The sequence below is a fragment of the Melanerpes formicivorus genome, unplaced genomic scaffold (assembly GCF_026170545.1).
Source record: "Melanerpes formicivorus ecotype bairdi unplaced genomic scaffold, bMelFor1.0.p_v2 SCAF_47, whole genome shotgun sequence".
Lineage (NCBI taxonomy): Eukaryota > Metazoa > Chordata > Aves > Piciformes > Picidae > Melanerpes > Melanerpes formicivorus.
The window spans coordinates 3,607,806-3,635,328 of NW_027142399.1; the positions used below are offsets into that span (position 1 = coordinate 3,607,806).

Below are 27,523 nucleotides of genomic sequence, written 5' to 3' on the forward strand. Positions count from 1 at the left end.
TGGCAAACAGCAGGAGATGGCCAGAAACATGCTGTCCCTGTCTGGAAGCCTGCTCAGGACCAGCTGTAATGAAGAAAAGGAAGTTTCTTCTGTTAGATTCCTTCTCCTTTCCTCTTAAGCCCTCCTTCCCCCACAGTTCATGAGATTCCTGGCCTCTGGAGCACCCCATGTGCAGCCCTGAGAGATCCCAGAACATCCTTGCTGCAGTTTGGGGGTGGTGGGTCCTATCCTACGCAGGACCATGCTTGTGCCAGGACCTGTGGAAGCAATCCCAAGGACCAGTTCCTCCACTTTGTGGGATCAAAATGAGCACCTTGGGATTCCTGGGAAACCAGAGACTGACCATGATTGAGCACAGGGTTAGAGGCTGCTCACCCCTTACTCCAGGATATATTTACTACCCCCACTTCAAAGCCACATCTCTACCTATACAGTAAACAGAGAAGCCTGGCTCTGAGGAGCTGCACTGCCCTGGGGTCTTACTCTAAAAGTGTGGAGTTTGTGACCTGTAGAAGGGAAGGAAATAAGACTCAAAAGGGAGAACAGCAGCCCCAGGCATGATGCAGTTGGGTCAGAGCTGTAGGTTGGATGTGTTTCTTCTCTCCTGGCAGGGAGCTCGCCAGCTGGAGCAACTTTAGTGGCCAAGGTGGCTTTTCCTCCTTCTGCACCAGGGACAAAACCCCCAGTTGGTGTTTGAGAACCACCAGGGAACTGCAGAGGCAGAATCAGAAGCCAAAAGTGAGCCCTTGGCGCTGCCTCCTCCAACCCCAACCCCCTCTGAAGGTGCCTGTGTGGGTGTGCACCCCACTAGGCTTTGCTTCGGGTGGGAGGGTAGGTGAGGGGAAAGGGTGTCCCTGCTCTGAACTAGGACAGGTAAGGCTGCAGGGGGCACATCTATCCAACAGGATGCAATCGATTCCTGGCTTTCCGCTGCGGGAGCAGCACCTTTGATCTGGGAGGACACGCTCGCATCTGGGCTCGGAGGCACCGCTGGTTTCCATTAGGCTCGGGGAACAGTAGCTGGAATTACTTGTAGCTGATACGAGCCTCGCTGGGCTCGTTAAGAACCAGCTCGAAGGACAAGTGGGAGACAGCAAAAACCTCACCTGGCTGCCCCCCCGCAGCTCCTCCCAGCAGAGACACCAAACCCCCAGCTCCAGCCCCAGCCCCCCAAGCTTTTTGGAGTTCCTGCTGCTCACCCTCTTGCAGGACATGCTAAGCCCCAAGCTTGCCTGCCCCTGGGGGCTGTGGAGCTCATTTCTATGGGGCTGTCTGGGCATGTGAAAGCCATTAACTCCCCAGTCACTGCGATTTAAAGAGCCTTTTGATCACACAGCTTGCAAACGGCTGCCCTGCTCCCTTCCGCGTGTCCCCCAGCTTTGCAAAGCCACGCAGCAGGCAATTCCCTCCCACATCCTTCCCAAGGGGGGGGCAAATCCTGACTTCCTGCTGCCCAGCACCCCTCTCCCAGGTGAATTTTGGCTGTCAGGGTGAGGCTCACGTTGCGTTTTGCTCAGCAGCAGCAAGATTTCCCCTTTCTAAGGGTCTCCAGGATGCTGTGCTGTGCTCTTCTTTCTATAGAGGATCACATCCCGATTTCCAGGCTAGCGTCCGAGCTATTCCCCTGCTGTTTGCTTTGCCCTCCGCTCGAGGAAAACACTTGGGAAAAACTCTGCGAGAGGTTTGCAAAGCAGCTAGGAGCTCCGAAAGGATTACCGCTAGATGTCAGTGCCACCCTGCGCTACCTGATGGGAAACCCCCAGCTCCATTCCTGCCACCCAGCAAGTTCCAAAGCAGCAGGAAGGAAGATGGAAGAGCTCAGACCCCACCTGATGCCAGAAGAAGCAAATCCCTTAGTTTTCCTTTTAAAGGAAGCATCTGGGATGAAACCCCTCCCCGGAAAAGCACCGGGGCTTTAAATCACAGCTTTGTCCTACCAAGTTCTCTTCACAGAGACTATCTCACGTGCAAAATAGATTCAGGGAGCTGGGTCTTACCTGTGGTCGCCATGACAACGGGAGATTTGGGCTCGAGTTGGAAGATCAAGTGAGAACCAGCAAGTAAATTAAGCTGCAAAATATCCCAGCCTAGGCTAAATCTTCAGCTGCTGCACGGAACTCCATCCTCACAGCCAGGAGAGGGCTCCCCTGCCTTACAAGTGAAGGTTCTTTGGTACTTCAAAACCCTCAGCACCCCGTCAAAAATGGTTTTGTCTTCCCCTCGGAGCAAGATTTGATCCCCTCAGTGCAGCAGCCCGTCCCTGGAAACCATGCCCTGATGGCACAGGGGGTTTCAGTGGCTGGGAAAGTGATGCTGGGGAGGGACCGTAGCTCCTACTGGGTCTCTTAAACAGGGGGAGATGGGGAATCGGTTTTAAGAGTTGAGGGAAGGGCAAAGCAGGCAGGCTGGGTCCTGGTTTCACAGCTGATGATGCCACCTCCAAAACCGTGGTGTAAGCTGGGTTCACTGAGAGCAAAGGGCCGTGGGCATGATTTGACTTGACATGATTTGAACTGATAGGCTTCTACCTCTGATTTCTAACCCACCATAAGGCACCTCCATATTTCCTCTCCCCTTTAAAACTGCATTTTGGTCTCTAATGCCATCCCCCGACTCAGTGGCATTTCCTACCTTGAAGTGCAGAGCAAGACCGTGACACAGGAGGGCAGCCGCGCTTCAGGCTGGGTTTGCAGCCCCGGTGGTGTGCAGGTGTGGATGGAAGGGAAGCAGGTTTATGGCTTCCCAAAACCAAAGTCTCAATCCTATTTCCAGCACTGCAGCCTCCTCCCAGGTTTTATCCTCCCTGGGGAGCTGCTTCTCCGCTTCCTGGCTGGGTCTTGAGGCTTGCAAGGTGTCCTGAGACCATCAGCAAAATCCTCCAGTGATCTCCTGGTCCTCCCCCTTGCAGAGTTATGTCTGACCTGGGGTTAAACCCCTCCACATCTGAGATAAGCTTGAGACCTCTAAGCCTCTCCTAGAGCTACTTTTCCCACGAACCAGCCCATAAATAACCGAGAAAGGTTTGGACTAGATGATCCTTGGGGTCCCTTCCAACCTGCTCCATCCAAACAACAAACCAAATCAAAATGAATGTGGCAAGTCAAAAATACTCTTCTACAGGGGGAAAAAAACAAACCCCAAACCCCAACAACCCAACTCAACAACAAAACAGCCAACACAACACCCACAGCTGAATCCTCTCCCTATTCCACCCTCACGTGGTTTATGAGCTGACAAAAAACAATGAATGAACCTCATAATGTCTTGACTGAGGGATGAACATCCTCAGCATCCACCTCGTGAAGCTCCATCCTCCCAGGTTTATTCCAGATGGGCATCATTTGGACAAGCTTTTTGGAGCTCACCCAGCTCTGCAGCTTCACCCTTTGGCCAGCCTGGGGCCTTCAGGTAGCTTTGCCTCCTGTGTTCCTAACCTGAGCAGCTCGTTAAGCTAATGACTGAAGGATGGGTCCTGCCTCAGGCAGGTGGGTGCAATACAGAGTCCTGGGTCAGCACTTCAGGGGAAGTTTAGACTCAAGGTGAGGAGAAAGCTCTTCCCAGAGGGAGTTGTTAGGCATTTGGAATGTGCTGCCCAGGGAGGTGGTGGAGTCCCCATCCCTGGAGGGGTTCAAGAGGGGCTTGGATGTGGCACTTGGTGCCATGGTTTAGTAGTCTGTCTTGGGTGACAGGTTGGCCTTGATGATCTTTGAGGTCTTTTCCAACGTTATTGATTCCATGATCACTCTTCAGGCTGAAGATGTGTGTAGGAAGGCTAAGAAACAAGGGATGCTAGTTTTGGGGGGGATATGTGTGTGACCATCATCTAGCTTCTCTAAATTTCCACTTGCTGTTTTAAAGCACCCTGGGAAAACTTCCTTTAAACAGGGAAGAGCCCTAAATATCAAGGGGGGGGTGAAGAGAAGGGGGGATGGCATTGTTGGTGCTTTCTAGGTGTAGAAACTATCAGCAACCCCAGGACCTGCAAAACTGGGTGGAAATCAGGGGTGAGTTTTGGTGGCATTCCCACATCAAAGCTCTGCAGATGCCAGAGGTGACACTGTGAATTGGGAGCAGGCAGCAGAGATGTTCCTGCTCAAGCAGCAATGAGACAAGACACAGAGCTCCTTCTCCTGCATGGCCTGTGCATGGAAGGAGGCAGGCTGATTTGCTTCTCATGGTGTTGCATGTAGACATGTGCTTGAGGGTCTTTAAAGCTTATTTCCTCTCTTCTCATGGGGTACAAGTAAAGTGCTGCAGCCAGCCCTGTTTCATAGAAGAGCTACAAGAAACCCAAGGCAGATCCTCCTGTCCATCTCCAGATGCTATCATCTGAGCCACAATGCATCTAATCACATTCAGCATCTTCCTGGACTAGGGATAGGCAGGTTTTAGGTTCCAAAAGCCCTCCACGTGCTCAGGATTCCCCCACTGACCCCATCTAGACCCAACCAGTTTTCTTTCTCCAAACCTTTCTTTCCTGGAAAGCTTCTTAACAACTCACTTTGACTCATCTTCAGCCCCTGGAGAGGATCCTTCTTCCTGCCCATGTGGTGGGGAGCTGGGAGAGCACAGCCTGAACTTTTGGGTGGGAGCCCAGGCCTCTGATCTGCCAACCTTTCAGCTGAAGACAAGTGAAGGGCTAGCAGTGCTGGCTTTTCCCTGCCTACAACGTTTATCTTTGACAGAGAGCTCTCAGATGGTCTCTTTAAACCTCTTCCTCTTGTGAACTTGAACATCCAGGAGGTATGTGGGGTTTGGGAATGATTCCCCCCCTTCTTCTTCTTCTGTTCCCAAATTCACACCTTTGGCATCACAACGATGATGGCACAAATCCCAGCAGATAACTCAGCATCACTTTCCCCTTGGGATGAAGGAGGAGGAAGGTGGGAGAAGCAGAGGCCACACTGCACATCAGCTCATGCTGATATTTCAAGATCAGGGTGGAGCTATAGATCAGCCCTGAGAGAGATAAGATGTAACTTAAGGGGGTTTCTGGGCAGAAAATCAGAGTAGGAGCTGAATTTACTTTACACACTTTATCATCCATAGCTGTTTGGTGAGGCCCAAAGGCATCTTCCATCTCCATTCTCTGCTTACCATGTGGTCTCCTTTAAGTCTCCTGTATTGCAGAACATTTCCATTAAACCCAGGCAAACCAAATGTGTGAAGAGAAAGCAGATTCAGCCTCAAGCACTTGGAATGACACCGAGTGAGCCTCAAGGTGGTGTCTTGGATCAGCTCCTTCCTGCAGATGTAAAAGTCTGTGAGGTGCAAGAACCACTGGGATGTCCCCAAAGAAGGGACCTGCCTGCTCTCTCCTGGTCCTCACCCTCCACTCATGGCCAGTCACTGTAATTCATCCCAGTGACACATCCCTCTGGAATCAAGGTAGGCAAAGGGGAATAGCTCTGCTGTGTCTCCTGCCTACACGAAGGGATGAATTACAGTGACTGACCATGAGTGGAGGGTGCCCCAAGCACACACCACAACCCTGGGACCACTCAAGGGCTTTGTCTGGGCCCTCTCTGGTGATGGAGACTGGGAAAATCATGAACCAGAGGGAAAGGAAAATAAAAATCTGCCTGTCTTCTTATCTGGAGTGTTCTGAGCAGCCCCTGGAGCTGCCTGTACATGGTGAGCCCTCAGGACAACATAGAGCCAGAAGCTTTTCTGTGGGCAGGAAAATGAAGGCAGCAGATGACTTGGCTTGCCCGTTGTCTTTGGGTAGGTGGTTCCCTCCTGCTCAGGGCAAGAGTGAGGATAAGGAAGTCTGTGGGGAGAGAGGCCAGGTGAACCATCCCTTCACTTCATCCCCAAGGATGCTGGCACAACATCATGGGACAGAGCGAGTCCAGTAGAACCCAGTGTCTCAGCACAGGCAGAGCCCAAACACTTGCACTCTCTGCCTGCCTTCCCCCATCAGGAGGCAAGCAGATGTTCTGCAGGCTGAAGATAAAGTTCTGCCAGTTTGACTCATCCTCTGCTCCCAGAACAGCACAGACTAGCTTTGACTTGATGACCTCTAGGCTGGGGTAGCTGGAGCTCTCTTGGTACATGCAGAGACCTTCCTTATCTGCATCCCATGAAGGAAGGGAATGAGAACTTACTGTCCTTAACCACAAAGCCACAAAGAGTGAACAGAGTAAAGGTGGGGGTGAGGAGAAGCACAACAGTCTCCCCCCTCCCACTCAGGAACCCAGCACAGCTTCAAAATTAAACTTCACTCCCCAAAATGTCCCCAGGTGCCAGCTGGCTGCTGCTGCTGTGAGGTGGCACCTCTGGGACCATGTGCCACCCTAGATGGTGCCATGGCCTCCAGGATAAAGACATCCTGTTGAAGGGGCAATGCCATGGGAAGGAGAAGTTCCCTTCTGGCACCTCTAGGTTCTCAAGGTTGTGTCCTTCTCCCTTTGCACCTCCACCCCCTGCCCTGCCTGCTTTCCTTTGGGGTCCTATAAGCATCCCTCCTCATGTTGCCCTTTGGCCAGCAGACAAAAACCCTGATTCACTGAACCCAGCACAGTCAGATGATTATTTTGGGTCACAAGTTCAGCTGCAAGACACATGATGGAGCAAACCATGGAGCCAGGCTGCAGGCCACGGGCTCTGCATCTTGAGCAACAGCCTTGGCTTAGATTTCATTGATGCACAATTTCTTAAGTTCTTCTTATGGCCTTAAAAATCACAGCACAACCAGCCTGGCTGTGAGAAGGACTTTATTTTATCATGAAACCAGCAGGGTTTGGGAGGACATGCAGGACTTGAGTGCCTGGGAGCAGTAAAGAAAGGATGGGTCCATCCTTTCCTCTGGGCACAAACCCAGTTTGTGTGGAAACAGAGCTGCTGCAGGGGATAAAAAAGGACCCATTGGACACCTCCTGTGCAGCCCTGGGATGCTTACTGCTTGTCAGTAAACCTGTTCCTCAGGCACAGATGGTCACTGAGGACTGTCCATCACTCTCCTTTCAGCAGTTCTGCTCCAAAAAGCCCCACTCTTGTGTCTCTCAGCAGCATCAGTTGCCTCAGCATCCTTCCTGGGCCCAAATGTGTTTGGTGGACATGGGGACATTCCCATACACTCCATGTGGTGTGTCCTGGGGTCTCAGAGGAGGGGACATTTGGGGTATTAACACTTACCAAAGTGCTCCCTTTGGTGGTCCTGGGGATGAAGGGAGGCTGAGCCCATCCCAGCAGTGGAAGTCGCCCCTTTGTGTCTTGGATGGAGCCACTGAGTGAGGGATACATCAATAGCTGGTCCCTTGGGGGGAGAAGTACCAGGGTACCCTTGGTCTGGAGGGACAGAAGGGGAGGAGGCGCTTAGGGTGGTAGATCTGAAGGTGTCTGGAGGGACACCTACTCACCTGGGCTGTGAAAACTGTGTTAATATCTCTTCCTGAAGAAGTCTGAGAACTGAACCCTCAGCTGCCAAACAGGGCATTCTCCTACTCTGCTGAAGTGCCCCAAACACCAGCCAGGACCTTCCATCTTCACTGCACACCCCTGGCCCAACCACACACCCTACTCCCTGAGGGCACTCACAGAGCTTTAACCTCCCCCTCTGCTTAGAGCAGGCCCAGAGAACAATTGGAGAACATCCTTGGGGGACCGGGGAGCATCTGTGGGGGATGAGGGACCATCCTCGGGGGAGGGGAGAGAATCCATGGGGGACCGAGGACCATCCTTAGAGTACCAGGAACCATTTCTGGGAGCATCGTTAGGGGACTATGAGCATCCTTAAGGAACCGGGGACCATCCTTGGAGGATCGGGGAGCATCCTTGGGGGACCAGGAACCGTCCACGGGGGACCAGGAACCATCCATGGGGGACTGGGAAGAAGCGAAACCGAGCTCAGTAGAAGGGACCATCGCCGGGGGGACTGCAGGTCCCTGTCTCTGCTGCAAGAGAAGAGGGTCCCACCCCACCCCGCACCCCCCCATCTCAGTGCCGACCCCGTCCAGGGGAGGCTGCGGCTGCAGTCCCGGGCGGAGCGCGGCTCTCCCGGCTCCTCTCCTCCGCTCCCGGCCCCCCGCACCGGAGTGGCTGCGGCGGGGCCAAACCGCGCCCCGCTTCCTCCCTCTCTCCCCCCACCCCCCCCCATCCCTCCTCCTCCTCCGTCGCTCCCCCCGCTCCCGGTCCCGCCGTACTTAAGCCCGAAACGCCCCATAAGGCAGGTAGCGGCGGGGCAGGCGGCTCGCACGGCCGCTCCGCTCCCCTCCAGCCGAGTGTTGGGAAGAGGAGGAGGAGGAGGGAGGGAGGAAGGGGGGGTGTTTCTTGCTTTCTTTCCCCCCTTCCTCCTCCTCCACCTCCCCCCTCCCAAAAAAAGCCCCAAGCCCGATGCCGCCGGCCTGAGCTCGCCGGGACGATGCTGCCTCTGCTGCCGCTGCTGCTGTTGGGCTCCCCGGGGCTGAGCCTGCCCTCGGTGGGGCCCGAGGTGGACACTCAGCTGGTCACCCCCGTCCGCCTGGACCCCGATATCAACGGCCGCTCTTACTTCAGGAGGGGGTCTTCCGAACCCCCCCGGGGAGAACAAGCGGTGGTTTTTCAGCTTTCGGCTTTCGGGGAGGATTTTTACCTCCATCTCTCCCCCGACGCCCATTTCATCGCTCCCGCCTTCGCTGCCCAGCACCTGGGGGTCGCGCCCGGTGCCTCCCGCCCCCTCCCCAACCTCCGCCACTGTTTTTACTCGGGGGATGTCAACGCCGACCGGGAATCTTTCGCCGCCCTCAGCCTTTGCGGGGGGCTCCGGGGGGCATTCGGTTACCGTGGAGCCGAATACATCATCAGCCCTTTGCTGGCGGGGGCGGCCGGGGGCGTCCATCGCCTCCAGCGCCGCAGCCCCGCTCGCCCCGCCGGGGCCGGAGCTTCCCGGTGCGCCGTGGGCTCCGGGCTCACGCCCGGGGTGCTGCAGGCGTTGGACAAGTACCGGGGACGTGGAGGGGGGAAAGGGGGTCGGGCCAAACGCTTTGCCTCGGTCCCTCGTTACGTGGAGACCTTGGTGGTGGCCGACGAGTCGATGGTGAAGTTCCACGGGGATGACCTCCAGCACTACCTGCTGACCCTGATGGCCACGGCCGCCCGGCTCTACAAGCATCCCAGCATCCGGAACCCCATCCAGATCTCCGTGGTGAAGTTCCTCCTCATCGGGCAGGACGACAAGGGGCCCAAGGTCACCGGCAACGCTGCCCTCACCCTCCGCAACTTCTGCGCCTGGCAGAAGAAGTGGAACAAGGTCAGCGACAAGCACCCGGAGTACTGGGACACCGCCATCCTCTTCACCAAGCAGGTGGGTGCTCCTCCAGCTCACCCCACATTTCAAGGAGCCCTGACACCCTGCTGGGGGGCTCCTGACACTTTGTATGACACCTCTGGCGCGCTCTGGAGGAGGTTGTGCTGGTGGCTGGCTGCCCCCCCCTCCCCTTTTCCAAGGGACCCTCCACCCTCAGGTGTTGGGGTGGGGGGAGCACAAGTGTGGAGCAAGCTTGTCTGAACCAGTCCTTGCTGTCCTCTGGGTAGCAGCTCAGAGAAAGCCCTGCCAGGGGGGGTTGAGAAAGGCCAGGAAGTGTTCAAAGGCAGGTTGTCACCATGGACTGAATCCTGCTGCTCCCTCCACTGCCCCTTGGCAGGAGCCTCAGCAGCCAGCGGCCAAGATCTCTGTTGCACCCCAAAAAGTGGGGTCTGAGCCCAGAAGAGAAGGAGCAGGGCCCCAGTTCCCCCTCCTCATCTGGGAAGAGCTCCCAGTGCCACCTGCCAAGAAAAGAAACCTCTCCCTGCTTCCTCTGACTCATGCGTGAGGTCCTCCTGAGAACCTGGACCTCTCCTCTGCGTGCTGGCTGCTCACTGTGGAGCCAGTTCAGGGCTGGAAGAACAGCTCTGGAGATGCAGCCAACACTTGCAGCCCTTTTTGGGGGGGAAAGAAGAGAGTCTTCCCCATGACTGCCCCTAGCCTTTGCCAAGATGTCAAAGGAAAGACCTTTGGAAAGGTTTATGGGGTGATTGCTGCCCCAGGATGAGCGTCTCCATCCTCCCACTCTGATAAAGTGGGTGACACTGCTTCCCTGTGGTCCTGTCTCAGGACTGACATGGCTGGGGGTGCTCCAGCCTGAACCCTCCAAACTGTTAATGGGAGGGGAGAAGGATGAGCCTGGCTTGAAGGTGGTAGTCACAGTTCATGTTGGACTTAGAAGGCTTTGTCAGCAAGTCCAGCTTGCATTTTCTCCTTCCCCCATCCCTGCTAAGATGTCTTTGGATTAAGGACAGGTTGGGAACTCCCTAAAACAGCAGGGAGACCATTCCCAAAACATCTTTCCAGGTTGAGCATTTGGAGGTGGGAAGGATTTAGCATCCAGCTGCCTGGAGTCAGCATGGGCTGCTGATGGCCTGGAGCAGGAGTGATGCTGTGCAGGACGTCTGAGACCTCGTCCCACCCATCCTCCTTGTCCCCCCACGCCCCAGGCAGGGTCCACGTCCTCTAGCCGGCTGTAAATCCTGCTGGAGCACAGGAAGGGTTGAATCCCAGCCTGCTGGAGCAGCTCCTGCCTGCAGAGAGGAGGACCTGCTGACATCCCCGTGGGGACAGGCCGGCTCCATCTCTGGTGGAAACCTGCTGAGGTCACCGGGGCCGCAGGTGGGACGGAGCCGGTCCCAGCCATGCACAGAGCTGCATTTTTTACACATTGCTAAGCCATCCATTCCTGAAATCCCAAGGCAAGCTCAGTGCAGAGGCACAGGGTTGAGGAGACATCTGCCTTCCTTGAGTGCATCCATCTGTGGTCCCCTGACACCCCCGAGCTTATCTCCCTGCCAAAAAGCTGTTACATAAGCCCCCGTCTTAAATTTCATCTCCAGCCCGGTTGATAGGCAGCTTCCCTGTGGTGTCAACGAGCTGCTGATGGATGGGGCTGTCCTCTCCCACCCAGCTCTGCTCCATTCCAGCGCTGGTCGTGCTGGATTCAGGATTTGCCTTGGAGGAAATCGATCCTGCTCAGGCTTCACCTTCCTACCTGAGCTGGTGCTTGTTGGAGGGTCCTGCAGAGCGCCCAGCCTTCAGCCACGCTCCTGCCTCTTGGAAATGACATTGCACACCACAGCCAAGGGCTTGGCCACGCTTCCCACTCATCCTGAACCTTGATGTCCCACCAGCAAAGCTTTGCTGAGCAGCTTTGGCCTGTTGTATAACCAAAGGGACATCACACCGAGGAACATCTGGCTGCAGCCAGAGATGGGATGCTCCCATGATGGGGAGCGTGCTTGTGCCTGATCTCTGAATAGGTGAATTAATGCACCAGCCACAAAGGTCCCTCCCAGCTGACCTGCAGAGCCTCTTGAAAAGTTCACAAGGGGATGAAGAAAAGCCTTAGAAGTGCCCATGGATGAAGGTCAGGCTGGCAGAAGAGTCCTGGTGGTCTACCTACCAAGTTGCTTGCGGCCCCTTGGGGTACTGAGTGTCCTGCTTGTGTTTGGGATGGCAGCAGGGGAGATCAGTGATGGTGAGAGCCATGCAAAGGCAGAGCTGGCCCTTTGCATGATGCTTTCCTACCTTAAACCTCTTGCTTTTCTGCCTCCTCCCTCCTGTAGCTCCCACCTCTCATTGTCTCTCCTTTTGAGCAGGCTGCACCCCCAACAAGGCTGGAGGAGGTGTTTTTGGGGAGCCAGGACTTCTCACTAGAGCCCAGCCTTCCACAGAGGGCTGTCCTCGGGAGGCTGTGGCTGGTGGGTGAGGCAAAACACATTAGGAGCTGTTCCTCCATGCAGCCCAGGGCAGGCAAGGTTCAGAGCAGAAGTGGGTCAGTGTGTCAGTGCAGGTGTTGGGCTGGCAGCCAGATGCTCTCCACGCCAGCAAGGAAGCAGCAGCTCTTCAAAGAGCAGGGAGCAGGGAGCTGTGAGTGGCTGTGTCTTCCCCCAGATGTTCTGTCCTCCCACCCTGTGACCCACCTTCACTTGCCCCAGGAGAGGGCACAGACAAGGCAGCTTGGGCAAGTTGCATCCCTGGGTTAGCCCCATGTGGTGTTGGGCACTGGCTCTAGGTGGCATTTGGGGTCAGGGGATGCTGTGCCTGGGCTTGCCAGCCCTGCTTAGCCACCCCACACTCACCAGTGGTGGCATTGCCTACTTGTCCCTGCCAGCACTGCTGTATGGTGGGATCAGAGATGTGATGGGGTTCCACTCAACCAGGAAAACCACTGCAGAGTGGAGAGCCCAACCTGGTTGTGTGACAGGAGTTGTGTGACGGGATTTTCCACCAGCCAGCCCAGACCCAGGCATTTCTCCACCTCACCTCTCCAGAGATCCTGGTCTTGTCTGTGCCTCCAGACTCTGTAGCCACAAATCTCCTGCTAAAGCCATCTCAGCCCTGGCTGGGGCTCTCTGAAGTCATCAGGACTGTTATTTACCCACGGCTGAACCTGCCTGCGCCGGGAATGCCTTGGGCTTGGAAACCTCGCTGGAAATGTTGGCAGAGCAGCTCAGGCGAGACTTCGAGCAACCCAAGAGCTCTGGCTGGGCGAGCACCAAGCATGAATCACATTTATTTATAGCAGGGGAGCGCCCAGCCAGCCCCTTACGTTTTCTTTTCATGTGGAAAGCAGCTCCCTGCCTCCTACACGGCCTCCCCGGCAGCTCCCAGCCCAGCTGGGACGACACCGAGGGATGGAGATGATGCTCCAGCTCTCTCAAGCCACCCACAGGCCCCTGCAGGGGAAGAGGGTATCTGAGGACAATGCTCTCACCAGGCTGCAGCAGTGATGGCTCTTCAAATGGGCCTTCTATTTGCACAAGCACCTTTGGACCATGAAGAAGCAAAGATCCACCTAAAACGAAGAAGCAAAGATCCACTCTTTAGAGAACCTTCCTACCATCTGCATCTACAGGGGTCTGGTCATGCTTGAGTTGAGGGTAGAAGGCTGGGCCAGCTCCTCCTTCAAGCATCTGGGCTTGGTTGCTCCTTGAAGTGTCTGCAAAGTGGCTTGGGGGAACTTCCCTTAGCCTTTGGAACCTCAGGGCCTGGTCCAGGCTCCTTGGTCCTAGGGAGGAGGAATGAGGTTGAGAAATGGGTCAGCTGTGAGCCGCAGGCCAGCTGTCTTCCCATCCACCAGTTCTTGGGTCCAGTCCTTGAAAAAGGGAGCCAGGCTGACTCCTCCATGTCAAAACCAGCTCCTCCCTGGCTGCAGGAGCCTTTTGGGTGAGATAAGATGTTGCTGAAGGCATGGGAGGATGCCAGCACAGAAGCATCCCTAGTGCCTGGCAAACAGACCATTGCAGCTTGGTCTGGGTGAGGTTTCCTGCCTCCACAGCCTGGTGTGGTCCCCATCCCCTCCAAGTAGCCTGGGATCAGCTCCCAGTGGGGTACTGGGGATGGACTGGGGATGAGGAACCACGATGTCCACGCTGGCCCTGGGATTAATCCCTTGTCTCCCCTTGCCTTGCAGGACCTGTGTGGTGCCACCACCTGTGACACGCTGGGCATGGCGGACGTGGGCACCATGTGTGACCCCAAGCGCAGCTGCTCTGTCATCGAGGACGATGGGCTGCCATCAGCTTTCACCACTGCCCACGAGCTGGGTAAGGCTCCTCATGCTCCTCTTCCTCTTGGGACGAATGCCAGGAGCTGGCAGGGGCCAATATAACCTTGGTTTCAGCATCCAGGAGAGGCAATAAATGGGCGATGGGGAAATTCCACAGCAGAGCTGGGTGGGAAGGAGCTGCTGAGGAAGCAAAAGGCTCTGCTGCTGTGGTTGCTACCTCAGGTGGGCTTCCAGGATTCAGGAGTCATGGAATGGTAAGGTGGAGGGCAGGCCTACCTCCAAAGACACTTAGAATCATAGAATCATTGAAAATCATCAAGTCCAACGTTCAAGCACTTGTGATGGGCAGTGGGAGGAGGAGGAGGGAGGGAAGGAGGTGAGTGTTGAAGTGTTCTTCCAGCTCCCAGCCCAATCCAGGACATGCACAAGCATGATCTTTCCCCATGTGTGCCCTCAGATGTCCATTGCAGTCCTTGGAAGAGTCTGCCCCATTCTGTGCCTCAGTTTCCTTCACTGGAAGAAGCTGTGGGGACCCTACCTTGTGTGCCAAGTGGGGGTTACTCAGGCTTTCCACTCTTGTCCCACTTCCAGGTCATGTCTTCAACATGCCCCATGACAATGTGAAGGCCTGTGAGGAGGTCTTTGGCCGGCTGAAGACCAACCACATGATGTCCCCCACCCTCATCCAGATCGACCGTGCCAACCCCTGGTCAGCCTGCAGTGCTGCCATCATCACTGACTTCCTTGACAGCGGCCATGGTGAGCCCTCCTGCACCCCCTCACCCCCTTACCTGTGCCCCTGCCCCCTGGGAGCAGGATCCAGCCCTGGGGCTGGTTGCTGGGAGAGGAGGAAGGGTTGTAGAGCAGCTCTTCTCCTCCCTCTGCAAACAATCTTTGAAAGGAATGGGCATTTGGTGATGCTTCTGCACCAGATGAGCTTCCTAGGTGCTGGATGTCTGCCCTGAGACTTCCAGCACCAGCAGCCCCAAGAGGTGGAATGTCTTGGGTCTGGGATGCAGCTGACCATGAAGATATCTTTGGTCACTCTGGGATAGCTTTGGCCAAACTGCCAGCATCCATCCCTCACATCTCCCTCCCCACACTGGTCCCCTCAAGCACCCACCTAGACAACCTCATCCCCTCTCCTGCAGGCGACTGCTTGCTGGACCAGCCTGCCAAACCCATCCCACTGCCTGAAGACCTGCCAGGGACGAGCTACAGCCTGAACCAGCAGTGTGAGCTGGCCTTTGGGGTGGGCTCCAAGCCCTGCCCCTACATGCAGTACTGTGCCAAGCTGTGGTGCACGGGCAAGGCCCGGGGGCAGATCGTCTGCCAGACTCGCCACTTCCCCTGGGCGGATGGCACCAGCTGTGGCGAGGGACGCTTCTGCTTGAAGGGTGCTTGTGTGGAGAGGCACAACATCAGCAAGTACAGGGTGAGTACCTGCACCACAGACCCCCCCAAACATCCTATGAGGTCACCCTGAGGTTTTGCAGGGGGAGCTGCTGATAAGAGATGGAATGGAATGGAATGGAATGGAATGGAATGGAATGGAATGGAATGGAATGGAATGGAATAGAATAGAATTAACCAGGTTGGAAAATACCTGAGAGATCATCAAGTCCAACCTATCACCCAACACCACTTAATCAACTAAGCCATGCCACCAAGTGCCTCAGCCAGGCTCTTCCTAAACACCTCCAGGGATGGTGACTCCACCACCTCCCTGGGCAGCACATTCCAATGGCCAATCTCTCTTGCTGGGAAGAATTTCTTCCTAACATCCAGCCTGAACCTCCCCTGGTGCAGCTTGAGACTGTGTCCTCTTGTTCTAGTGCTGGTTGCCTGGGAGAAGAGACCACCCCCCACCGGGCTACAACCTCCTTTCAGAAACAAGGTCTGCCCTGAGCCTCCTCTTCTGCAGGCTAAACAACCCCAGCTCCCTCAGCCTCTCCTCATGGAGGTGTCTTGGGTATTGCCAGGATCTCAAGGGCTGGCAACACCCTTGGAGGTGTTCAGGAAACATGCAGACATGGTGCTTTGGGATGTTGTTTGGTGGGCAGGGTGGTGCTGGGTTGATGGTTGGACTTGTTGAGATTAGAGGTCTTTGCCAGCCTTAATTATTCTATGATTCTTCAAGGAGGGATGCTGCTGCTCTGCTCCACCCTGTCATGGGCAGGTTTGGAGGCAGACTTATAGAATAGGGTCATGGAATCCTTTTGGCTGGAAGAGACCTTTAAGATCATCAAGTCCAACCATTAACCCAAGACTGCCAGACAACCACTAAATCATGTCCTTTAGCACCAGACTTACATGGCTCTTCGATTCCTCCAGGGGTGGTGACTCCACTAGCTCTCTGGAAAGCCCATTCCAGGGCTTCACAGCCCTTCTGGGGAAGAAATTGTTCCTCATGTTTCTAAACCTCCCCTTGCACAAGTTGTGGCTGTTTCCTCTTCTTTTATCCCTTGTTCCTTGGGAGAAGAGAACAACCTCCCCCTGGTCCCAACCTCATCTCAGGGAGCTGCAGAGAACAATGAGGTTTGCCCTCAGCCTCCTTTTATCCAGGCTGTACAACCCCAGTTCCCTCAGCTGCTCCTCACCAGCCCTGTTCTCCAGACCCTTCCCCAGCTTCGATCGCTTCCCTGACCCACTCCAGCCCTTCAGTGCCCTTCTTGGAGCGAGGGGCCCAAAACTGAACTCAGTATTGGAGGCGCAGCTTCACCAGCGGTGAGACGCCTCCGAGCCCAGGGAGCCCCAGCTTGGGATGCAGCTGGTGGTGAAGGGGCTCTTAACCCATCCCATCCCCACAGGTGGACGGTGGCTGGGCAAAGTGGGCGCCCTATGGGCAGTGCTCGAGGACGTGCGGCGGCGGGGTGCAGCTGGCCAAGCGGGAGTGCACCAACCCAGTGCCTGCCAACGGAGGCTCCTACTGCGAGGGCATCCGCGTCAAGTACCGCTCCTGCAACCTGGAGCCCTGCTCTGCTGCGGGTAAGGGGCTGCAGCTCTTCTTGCTCCTTGTTGTGTGCATGACCTGTAACAACCCCAGCAAACCAGTGTATCACAGTATAACTAAGGTTGGAAATGACCTCGAGGATCATCAAGTCCAACCTATCAACACAGACCCCATGACCAGACCATGGCACCAAGTGCCACATCCAATCCCCTCTTGAACGCCTCCAGGGATGGGGACTCCACCACCTCCCTGGGCAGCCTGTTTCAATGACAAATGACTCGCTTGGTGAAGAACTTCCACCTCACCTCGAGTCTAAACCTCCCCTGGTGCAGCTTGAGACTGTGTCCCCTTGTTCTGGTGCTGGTTTCCTGGGAGAAGAGACCAACCCCCTCCCAGCTACAGCCACCTTTCAGGTAGTTGTAGAGGGCAATGAGGTCTCCCCTGAGCCTCCTCTTCTCCAGGCTAAACAATCCCAGCTCCCTCAGCCTCTCCTCATAGGGCTTGTGTTCAGGGCCTCAGTGCTGGAGCTGCAGGCTGCTCTCCCAATTCATAGAAGCATAGAATCAACCAGGTTGGAAAAGACCTCAGAGATCATCAAGTCCAACCTATTACCTAACACCTCCTGACAACTAAACCATGGCTCCAAGTGCCTCATCCAGTCCTTTCTTGAACACCTCCAGTGATGGTGACTCCACCACCTCCCTGGGCAGCACATTCCAATGGCCAGTCTCTTTCTGGGAAGAACTTCTTCCTAACCTCCAGCCTAAACCTCCCCTGGCACAGCATGAGACTGTATCCTCTTGTTCTGCCACTGGTTGCCTGGAGGAAAGACCAACCCCCACGTGGCTACAACCTCCCTTCAGGGAGTTGTAGAGAGTAACAAGGTCTCTCCTGAGCCCCCTCTTCTCCAGGCTAAGCAACCCCAGCTTCCTTAGCTTCTCCTCACAGGGCTGTTCTCCAGACACCTCCCCAACCTTGTGGCCCTTCTCTGGGCATGTTCAGGTGTCTCAATGTCCTTCTTAATATGAGAAGCCCATTCCATACACATCCCTCTTTCTTTTTCTCCCCCCAGTGCCAGGGAAGAGCTTCCGTGAGGAGCAGTGTGAAGCTTTCAATGGTTACAGCCACAGCACCAACCGCCTCACCGCCTCCGTCTCCTGGGTCCCCAAATACTCCGGCGTGTCCCCCCGGGATAAATGCAAGCTCATCTGCAGGGCTAATGGCACTGGCTACTTCTACGTGCTGGCACCCAAGGTTGGTGAGGACCCCACCTAGGATCAGCCTCCTGGTTGTAGGATCATAGAATCATTAAGGTTGGAAGAGGCCTCTAAGAGCGCTGAGTCCAACCATCGACCCAACACCTCCACGGCCACTAAACCACATCCCAGTGTGCCATGGCCACAGGTTTCTGGAACACCTCCAGGGATGGTGACTCCATCACATCCTTGGGCAGCCTGTTCCAATGCCTGACCACTCTTGCAGGAAAGAAGTTTTTCCTAATATCCATCCTAACCCCACCCTGGTGCAACTTGAGGCCATGTCCCAAGGTGCCATGGCCACAGGTTTCTGGAACACCTCCAGGGGTGGTGACTCCTCAGCCTCCTTGGACAGTTTTAGTGCCTCACCACCTTCTTCACTCAAAAGATTTTCCTCCTAATCTCCAGCCTAAATCTCCCCTCTTCCAGCTCAAAGGCATTGCTCTTAATATCCAACCTAAACCTCCCCTGGTGGAACTTGAGGCCATTTCCTCTTGTCCTAACTCTGGATGAGTCCAGCGTGCCTGGAAATCAACGAATTCCCCTTGTCTGGTGTTAGATGAGGTTGTAGAAGATGAGAATCCACCAGGGTGGAAGGAATCAGCCTGTGCAACTCTGCTTATTAATTCCAGGGCTGGAGCTGGTCCATGGTTGAGTCTTCCTCTGGGTTTGTAAAGGCTCCTCTGGGGCATGCCCATAGTCTTGAAATAGGGGATGATAATTCCAGTGCTACAGAAGTGATGAGTGTGCTCTTCAGATGTGGGATGGAGTGGGGTGGTGTGAACTCTGTCCTCAGTGTATCTTGGACCCTTTGCACTGATGCAACAGAAAGGGCAGAAAATGCTGAAGATGAAAATGATGGAGAAGGGCCACAGCCCCATGCAACTCTTCTCAGAGACCCTAAATAGCTCAACTGCAAAGCATACCATGGACAGGGGGGGACACAATGCCTGCTAGTGTCTCCTCAGGACCTGCTGGGTGGACTTGGGTGGCCTTAGGTCGGATGGCTGCTGCTGGGAGGTGCTTTGGGTCGCACAGGGCAATACAACAACCTGTCCTGCTCCCCCTCCTGCAGGTGGTGGATGGCACCCCTTGCTCTCCAGACTCCACCTCGGTCTGCGTCCAGGGTAAATGCATCAAAGCAGGTTGTGATGGGAAGCTGGGCTCCAAGAAGAAGTTTGACAAATGCAGTGTCTGTGGAGGGGACAACAAGAGTTGCAAGAAGGTCTCAGGCTTGTTCACCAAACCCATGTAAGTGTCAGGTGACCACGTGTTGCTTCCTGCTCTCCCAGCTCTGCTTTTTGGGGTGGATGTGGGAAGGTCATGGAGGTGGTGGGTGGGGGATAAGTCCATCCTGAGCAGGGTAGTGTCCATCACTGCGTGGGGACCTGGGCTAGCTCTGAAGGAGGACACATTTAACGTGCCATTGGCTTCTGCTGGTGGAATGACATCCATACTGAGCCAGATGATCTGAAAAATCTTCTCATGCCTGGGTGGTCTCAGTCTAGATGACACTCAGCATAGATGGAAGATTCAAAATGATCTTCTGATCTTCATGAGAAGAGGTAGATAGCTGTAGGGGTGGAAGGATCTCGGGATTGTAGTTGTAGAATCATAGCATTGTGTTGGTTGGAACAGCCCTCTGAGATCATTGAGTCCAACCTGACACCACCAGAGCAACAAAACCATGTCCCAAAGTGCCATGGCCACAGGTTTCTTGAACAGATTCAGGGATGGTGACTCCACCACCTCCCTGGGCAGCCTGTTCCAATGCTTGGCCACTTGTATAGGAAGGCTGTTTATCCTCATCTCCAACCTAAACCTCCCCTGGCACAATTTCAGGCCATTTCCTCTCATCCCATTACCTAAGACTAGGGAGAAGAGAACAACCCCACCTCACTCCAACTTCCTTTCAGGGAGTTGTGGAGGGCAATGAGGTCTCCTCCTCAGAGAGCTTCAGGTCGAGGCTGTAGCACAGTGAGCTGTTCCCCTGCTTGATGGCCTGCCCTGGCCGCTCTTCTCTTCCAGGCACGGCTACAACTTCGTCGTGGTCATCCCTGCCGGAGCCTCCAACATCGACATCAGGCAGCGGGGCTACAAAGGGCTGATCAGTGATGACAACTACCTGGCCCTGAAGAACGGGCAGGGCAAGTACCTGCTGAACGGCCACTTCATCGTCTCGGCCGTGGAGAGGGACCTGATGGTGAAGGGCAGCGTCCTGCGCTACAGCGGCACCGGCACCGCCGTCGAGAGCCTCCAAGCCTTCAAGCCCATCCAGGAGCCCCTAACTTTGGAGGTGCTCTCCGTGGGGAAGATGACCCCTCCCCGGGTGCGCTACTCCTTCTACCTCCCCAAGGAGAGCAAGGAGGACAAGTCCTCCTACAGAAAGGAGGGGAAGACCCCACCCGACCTCAACAACAGCGTCCTCAGCCTGTCCAACCGCTTGGACGGGGGCAGGCCCAGCTACAAGCGGCCCTCCTACAGGTGGGCGGCGGGGGGGTGGGAGGCCTGCTCCGTCACCTGTGGGGACGGCTTGCAGAAGAGGTCCGTGGCTTGCCGCGACTCCTACGGCCAGCCGGCCGCCGAGTGCGACGCCACCGAGCGCCCGGCGGACGTCCGGCTCTGCGGGGAGCCCTGCCCGGCCTGGGAAGCTGGACCTTGGTCTTCCTGCTCCAAGAGCTGCGGTCGGGGCTTCAAGAGAAGGGCGCTGAAGTGCTCGGTGCCCGGCGGGCGCCTGCTGCCCCGGGAGAGTTGCAATTTTCGGAGGAAGCCTCAAGAGTTGGATTTCTGCACCTTGAGGCCGTGCTGAGCAGGCCACAGCGGGGTGGGGGCAGTGGTGGTGTCTGAGAGGAAGGGTATGGTGGCGTCCCTCTGGCTGGACATGGCTGAGCGGCAGCCAGGGGCTGGGAGAGGGGGAAGATGTCCATAGCACATAGCAACTGGGGAAACCAAACGAACAAAGAGAAAAGAGACGACGGGACAAACGACAACGACAAACCGAACCCAAACCAGAACACAAAGGATGCCCTGGGCGTGGGGACAGAGCACGCACACCCCATGAGCCCAGGAGAGAGAGATCCTACCGACCAGGTCGCTCGGAGACAGAGCAGGAACGAACGTCTACCTCGAAGCCGCTGAACGACACGGAAACCCTCCAGGGGAGCCTGGGAGCTGAGGAGGAGGATCACTGCCCACCGTGGAGCCGAGTCCAGGCAGGGAGATGCCCCTAAATTGCACAGTTGAAGCCTCCCCGCATCTTCCCGGGGCTAAGCCTACCTCCTCCCTTCCCAGGCTCCTCCAACACACGGGGACCAAAAGGATTTCCCAACGCAACGATGGCAAATTAGAGTTGTCCAAGCCCTGGTGGGGTGAGGTGCTGGGACTGATGCCTCCAGGGTGATGACTTTGCAGCTTGGAGAGCCCCAGCAGCATCCCTGGACCAGGCTGGAAGGTGGTGGCTTTACTTTCATTTTCTTCTCATGTTTATGACCTGACCAGTGTAGATTTTATGGTGCTTAACTCTGTATTGTTTTTAACCTCCTTCCTCCCCACCTGTGATGGATGCAGGCCTTGCATAGCAGGGATGGTTCTTCCTAGTGGGTTCTCTCACCTGGCAGAGGCTTTCCTATGGTGCTTCAGGATGGGGCTGTGCCAGCATCCAGTGTGTAGCTGGATGCTCCTTTACATCCCAGTCCAGGGCAGGTTGTAACCCACCTGCCTGGAGTTTTATTGGGGGGCTAAAAGGGATCATTATGGAGCTGAGATCTGAGCTGTCACTCCACAAAAAGCAACCAGAAGCTGTACTGTACCACCACGGTGCCCTATGGGGTCAGATGCAGCCCTGCAAGTTGCTGGTGCTTGACTCCCCTCTAAAAATGGTGCTCACTGCTTAATGGGACCAGTATGCCATGCCCAGACATCCCTATGCCCTCTCTCCTTCCCAGGCTTTGGGTCAGGCTGGGTTGGTTTGCCTCTGCATTCACCCTCCCTGAGATATCCTGAGCTGAACTCGAGCAGGGCTGGTGTGACAACCCCAGCATCGCTTTTGAGCTGTGTGAGTAGAAGATGAATTTGGGGGCTGGGCTCCTGGATGGGTTTGAAGGCTTTCCTGGGGGCTCAGCAGGGCTCAGGTGTTGGGGAGAAAGAGGGAGAGCTGAACCTCTTGATGCTGCAGAGCATCTCCAAGCAGCTTCCCCACGCAGAGTTTTGTGGAAGGGGTTATCTGGTACCTCTGATGGTTATGTAGCGTCGTGCCCATCGTGGTCTTACCTCACATGCTGCCCTCTTCCCAAGAGCCTTCAGCCTCTTTGCTCAGACCAAATCATCAGGGACCACTTCACCCTCTCCTTTTCCACTGATGAAGGTGCCTCTTGATTAATTAATTAGCTGTGACTGTGAGCAAGCCAGAGCCTCTGGGTTGAGGTTTGCTGTTCCTGGCTCAGCAGGACAGAACAACAGGCAGGTTATGGGTAGGCAGAAGGTGTTGTCTTGAGTAGAAGCTTGGAGCCCACCTTGTTTGCTTGCTCCTATACAGACATAGCATGGAAACTCCTTGTGCCCTTTGATCTGCTCCAGAAGGTCTCCAGATGTGGGCAAGGCAAGAAAGATCATAGTATCAGTCAGGGTTGGAAGGGACCACAAGAATCAGCTAGTTCCAACCCCCCTGCCATGGGCAGGGACACCCCACACTAGATCAGCCTGGCCACAGCCTCAGCCAGCCTGGGCTCAAACACCTCCAGGGACAGGGCCTCAACCACCTCCCTGGACAACCCATTCCAGGGCTTCACCACTCTCATGGGGAAGAACTTCCTCCTCACATCTAGCCTGAATCTCCCCACCTCCAGCTTCATTCCATTCCCCTTAGTCCTATCACTCCCTGAGATCCTGAGCAGTCCCTCCCCAGCCTTCTTGTAGCCCCCTTCAGATACTGGAAGGCCACAATGAGGTCACCTGGGAGCCTTCTCTTCTGCAGACTGAACATTCCCAAGATCACAGGCGACAGGGCACTGGCAGCACAAGGGTTTCCTCGCTTGACCTTCCCACCAGCTCAGCGAACTCCTCGTGCCCATGGCTGTGGAGCCATCCTCCCTGGGTTTCTGTACTGCCTGGTGGGGTTTTGTTTGTTTCTTTTGCAGACAATAATATTTTGGGTCTCCATGCTGCAGGGCAGAGCCAGGAGCAGATGTTGTGGTTGCTCATACACAGCAGGGGGATGGGGATTTAATGTTCTAGGAAATCCCTTCCAGGTCTCCACTCCCATGACCCTCTCACCCATTTTCAGAGGGTTTTCCTTCCCTTTGGGGACAGAACTCTGAGGAGCTGCCCTGTTTTGTGGGTTGGTTTTATTTTGGGGGTGGGCTGGGGGTTAACTTTATTTTTTGTTTGGGTGTCTTGCCATCTAAGCCACTGAGAAATCATCACCCTGGGTTGATGGGGGAAGGGGAAGGAGGGGGGGGTGGGGGGTGGGAGGGGTGACTTGTTGCGTGCGGTTCTTTTGCCTTGTGTGCAGCAAAAGGACGGAGATGCCGATGGTACTGGCTGCTTTGTGTATACCATGTATACTAAACCTCGATCTCTGCTGTTTGTGCATCAGTAGCAAACCTGAAATAAAACTGTATTTAAAGTCCCACTTGCTTCCCCTTCTCCTGCCCAGGCCGTTCAGCAGGGGGCTGGGGAGGACTTCTTGGCTTATTTCAAAGCTTCAAAGCCTCCAGTCAGTGATTGAAGGGAGGGCAACGAAGAGGATCAGAGGGCTGAAGGTAAATGGCATCAAGAATAGTGTGGCCAGCAGGAGCAAGGAAGTCATTGTGCCCCAGGACTCAGCACTGGTTAGGCCACCCCTGGAGTCCTGTGTCCAGTTCTGGGGCACTCAGTTTAAGGAGGACATTGAGAGACTTGAAGGTGTCCAGAGAAGGGCAAGGAGGCTGGGGAGGGGTTTGGAGCACAAGCCCTATGTGGAGAGGCTGAGGGAGCTGGAGTTGCTTAGCCTGGAGAAGAGGAGGCTCAGGGGAGACCTCATTTTTCTCTACAACTCCCTGAAGGGAGGTTGTAGCCAGGTGGGGGTTGGTCTCTTCTCCCAGGCAAGCAGCACCAGAACAAGAGGACACAGTCTCAAGCTGTGCCAGGGGAGGTTTAGGCTGGATGTGAGGAGAAAGTTCTTCCCAGAGAGAGTTGTTAGCCATTGGAATGTGCTGCCCAGGGAGGTGGTGGAGTTCCCATCCCTGGAGGTGTTCAGGAGGGGATTGGATGTGGCACTTGGTGCCATGGTTTAGTCATGAGGTCTGTGGACAGGTTGGACTTGATGATCTTTGAGGTCTCTTCCAATCTTGGTGATTCTGTGGTTCTGTGACAGGCTGAGGGAGCTGGGGATGTTCAGCCTGGAGAACCTTGCTTATGGAGATAGACTGAGAGAGTTTGGGCTGTTCAGCCTGGAGAAGGCTCCAGGGAGACCTTAGAGCAGCCTTCCAGTGCATGAAGGGGGCTACAAGAAAGATGGAAATGAGCTTTTTACAAGGGCTGTAGTGACAGGATGAGGGGGGATGGATTGAAGCTGGAAGAGGGGAGATTGAGACTGGGGATTAGGAAGAAATTCTTGACAGTGAGGCTGGGGAGCCACTGGAACAGGCTGCTTAGGGAGGCTGTGGATGCCCTCTCCCTGGAGGTGTTCAAAGCCCGGCTGGATGAGGCCTTGAGCAACCTGGGCTGGTGGGAGGTGTCCCTGCCCATGGCAGGGGATTGGAACTGGATGATCTTTAAGATCCTTTCCAACCCAAAGCATTCTATGAATCTATGAAAAAAACCCAAACCTGTGAAAGCCTAACAGGTTTATTCTGACTTCTGCTACAGGATTTATTGGCAGCTCACTCAGTCCCTGAGCCTGATGAAACACAGTGGTGGATTAATCCCTGCATGTCCCTGGGCTTCTTGGGCCAGGATATTAAACACCCAAGGCTGCATTAGCCTCAAATCAAGATGTGTTTTGGCAGGAGCAGGACAGAATTCCCTGTCTGGAATGTCACCTGTTGGACAGCACAAGGGGTGATGGTTTGACACTAAAAGAGGGAGATTTAGACTGGATGGAAGCATTTTACACTGGCCCAGGTTGCCCAGAGAGGTGGGAGATGCCCCATCCCTGAAGCCATTCCAGGTCAGGTTGCTTGGGGCTCTGAGGATCCTCCTCTCCTTGCAGAAATCCCTGCTGACTGTTGAGGGGTTGGGCAAGACGACCTTTAAAGGTCCCTTCCCACCCAAAGCAGCCTTGTGCCTGTGTGAATATAGGGTTAAAGAGATGAATGCAAACTGGAACAGCGCTCTCACATCCTGGAACAGCCATTTTCCGGGACCATCCCTTCCTGACATGCTGTTCCAGAGTCATCCTCTCCACATGCCAACAACCCCCCAGCCTCAGCCCTTTGTCACATCGCCTTGGGATGGCGCAGGAAAAGCAGCGCTATCTTCCCAGCTGAGCCAGCCTGGCAGGGCTGGGGGGTTGCTGGGTGCCCGGAAAACAGCTCAGATTCCTCCTGCCCATTCCCAGCACACCCTGCTTGAGTCAGAGCCCTCTTTCCCCATTGCATCTGGGCCAACAGTGAGATAAAACCCTTCCTTTCAGTGGGACACGTCAGCTCTCCCTGATGTCAGCCCCTCCAGCTCTCACCAGATTGCCTGCTGTGTTATTTTCCCCCAGCAAGTGTGTTGGGTGGTTTGACTTTTTTCCCCCCTCCTTGCTGTGCTGTAATGGTTTGGCAAATTCAATGTGTTTTATTGGTGCCCATCCACACTTTGCTTTTCATGACCACAAAAACCCAAACGTGAAAGAGCCATGCGAGCATCTTCACCCTTGCCAGCAGGGAAATAAAGGCTGAATCACCTGCACCTCTCCCCATGAGGAAGACCAATTTCAGCCCAAACAGATCCCACTCCAGGAAAGCTCCCTCTGCAAACTGCTTTGTTAGGAGTAGAAAGGCAGATTTCCCCCCAGGGCAGCAAGCTTTCCCCTCAATCTCCCTTCTACCAGCTCAGAGCCATTGGCCCTCATGCTGTCACTGCAAGCCCTTCTCAAAAGTCCCCCCCCTGTAGCCCCCTTCAGGTGCTGGGAGGCTGCTCTAAGGTCTCCCTGAAGCCTTCTTTTCTCCAGGTTGAGCAGCCCCAACTCTCCAAGCCTTTCCCCACAGGGGAGGTTCTCCAGCCCTCTGATCATCTTTGTGGTCTCTTCTGGACCTGCTCCAGCAGCTCCATGTCCCTCTTATGCTGGGGGCTCCAGAACTGGAGGCAGTGCTGCAGGTGGAGTTGCAGCAGAGCAGAGCAGAGCAGAGCAGAGCAGAGGGGCAGAATCCCCTCCCTGTGCTGCTGCTCTCCCTGCTCTGGATGCAGCTCAGCACTCAGCTGCCTGCTGGGCTGCCAGTGACCACTGCTGACTCCTGGGGACTTTGTCACCAACTGACAGCCCCAAGGCCTTCTCCTCAAGACTGCTGTTGAGCCACTCCTCACCCAGCCTCAATTTGTGCTTGGGACCTGGAGATCTCCAGCCTGTGAAGCCCTTGTGGCAGCCCCTCCAGCAAGTGCTAAACTCTCCAAGTGATTTAATATGCAGGAGGATATGCTGAGAGCAAAGGTCCTGCTGTGACCCAGCCAAATCAAGAGCTTCTCTCCAAACTCCATTCCTGGCTGAGCCCAAGGATGGAAGATGCTTTGGGCAATGCATCCTGAATGCCTTCATGAAACTAAAACCTGATCTTGCAGCTGGGACTGCCTGGAAATCTGCTTGTTTTCAGTTGTCCTGAGCTGAAACCTGAGGAGCTTGAGAAAAAACCTGAAGGGAGAAAAAACCTGAAGGGGGAAAAAAACAACCAACTGAAGGGAGGTGACCTGAAGTGTAATGCCAGGGAGAGAAAGCATCAGAAGAAGGCCTGCAAAGTGGATGTGGATCTGGTCTCTGAGGCTGGGATGCTGCCTTGCTGCTATTATTACTGCTATTATTATTATTATTGTTGTTATTATTATTATGATTGGGTTTTGCCAGGAGACAAAAGCTAAACCAGACGTAGGTTGAACAAATGAACCTAATTGATACCACATGTCCCAGGGAAAAGCTCTCCTGGGGGGTGAGGGGGGTGGGAAGGGTAGTGCAGTGTCCTGTAGCACAGAGGGGAAAATGGGATGTTCACCTGAGGTCAGGGATGGAAAAATGGAATGCTGGGGTGGAGCAGGGATGGAAGGTCCTGGCCCTTCTCCCCATCTGCCGGTGCTGCCAGCTGCGATAGCAGAGGACAGGCTGTGCTGGCTGTGGCTGGTCCTCCCTGGATCTGGCAGGAAAAATCCAGCTCTCCAAGCAGAAACAGCCTTCTTTCTTTTTTTTTCCCCCCCCCTCCCTCTCTCTCCCCACTCCTGCAGCTCTGCCACAGAGCCTAACCCCGGGTCAGGCACTCGCAGAAATCCTGGGCAGCTTTTCCACCGCCGGGGAGGGATTGCCAACCCCCCCAGCGATGCCGACCCCTTGCAGCAGACTAAACTTCCCCTTCTCCTCCTCCTCCTCCTCCTCCAGCCAGCAAACTGACACGTTCCCACAAGCTTTTCTGCTAGGTTTTAGGCTTGTTTTTGTATTTTTGTTCCTTCCCCCCCCCTCCCCCCCCCCCCACTAATTATACAAAGCAATCAGTGCCAAATTTGTCCAGACAGCTCTAATCTGGCAAGATGAACTTGGCAAGGGGACTCCTACCTCCTTACTGACTGGTGGCAGGAGAGGGATTTTACCTTTCTGAAGGTCTCCATCACGTCCTTTTTCTCTCATAGAT

General features: G+C 55.1%; 1 protein-coding gene and 1 long non-coding RNA gene across 3 annotated transcripts; one reads left to right on the plus strand and one right to left on the minus strand.

Moving 5' to 3' along the window:
- Nucleotides 1-6,750: 6,750 nt before the first annotated feature.
- On the minus strand, nt 6,751-8,582 carry LOC137452005 (uncharacterized). Of its 2 annotated transcripts, none has more exons than XR_010989938.1 (3): nt 8,492-8,582; nt 7,138-7,290; nt 6,751-7,030 (listed from the first exon to the last, which is right to left on the minus strand). It is a non-coding gene; the product is annotated as an uncharacterized lncRNA (long non-coding RNA). The 2 variants fall into 2 exon arrangements; XR_010989937.1 differs by having other exon boundaries at nt 6,751-7,034.
- ADAMTS15 (ADAM metallopeptidase with thrombospondin type 1 motif 15) lies at nt 8,231-23,174 on the plus strand. Its single transcript, XM_068160044.1, has 8 exons — nt 8,231-9,283; nt 13,425-13,557; nt 14,112-14,279; nt 14,672-14,955; nt 16,331-16,508; nt 17,546-17,727; nt 18,805-18,980; nt 19,758-23,174. Exons 1-8 carry the CDS (start codon nt 8,363-8,365, stop codon nt 20,536-20,538), a joined length of 2,823 nt encoding a protein of 940 aa, XP_068016145.1. The 5' UTR covers nt 8,231-8,362; the 3' UTR covers nt 20,539-23,174.
- Nucleotides 23,175-27,523: the final 4,349 nt, after the last annotated feature.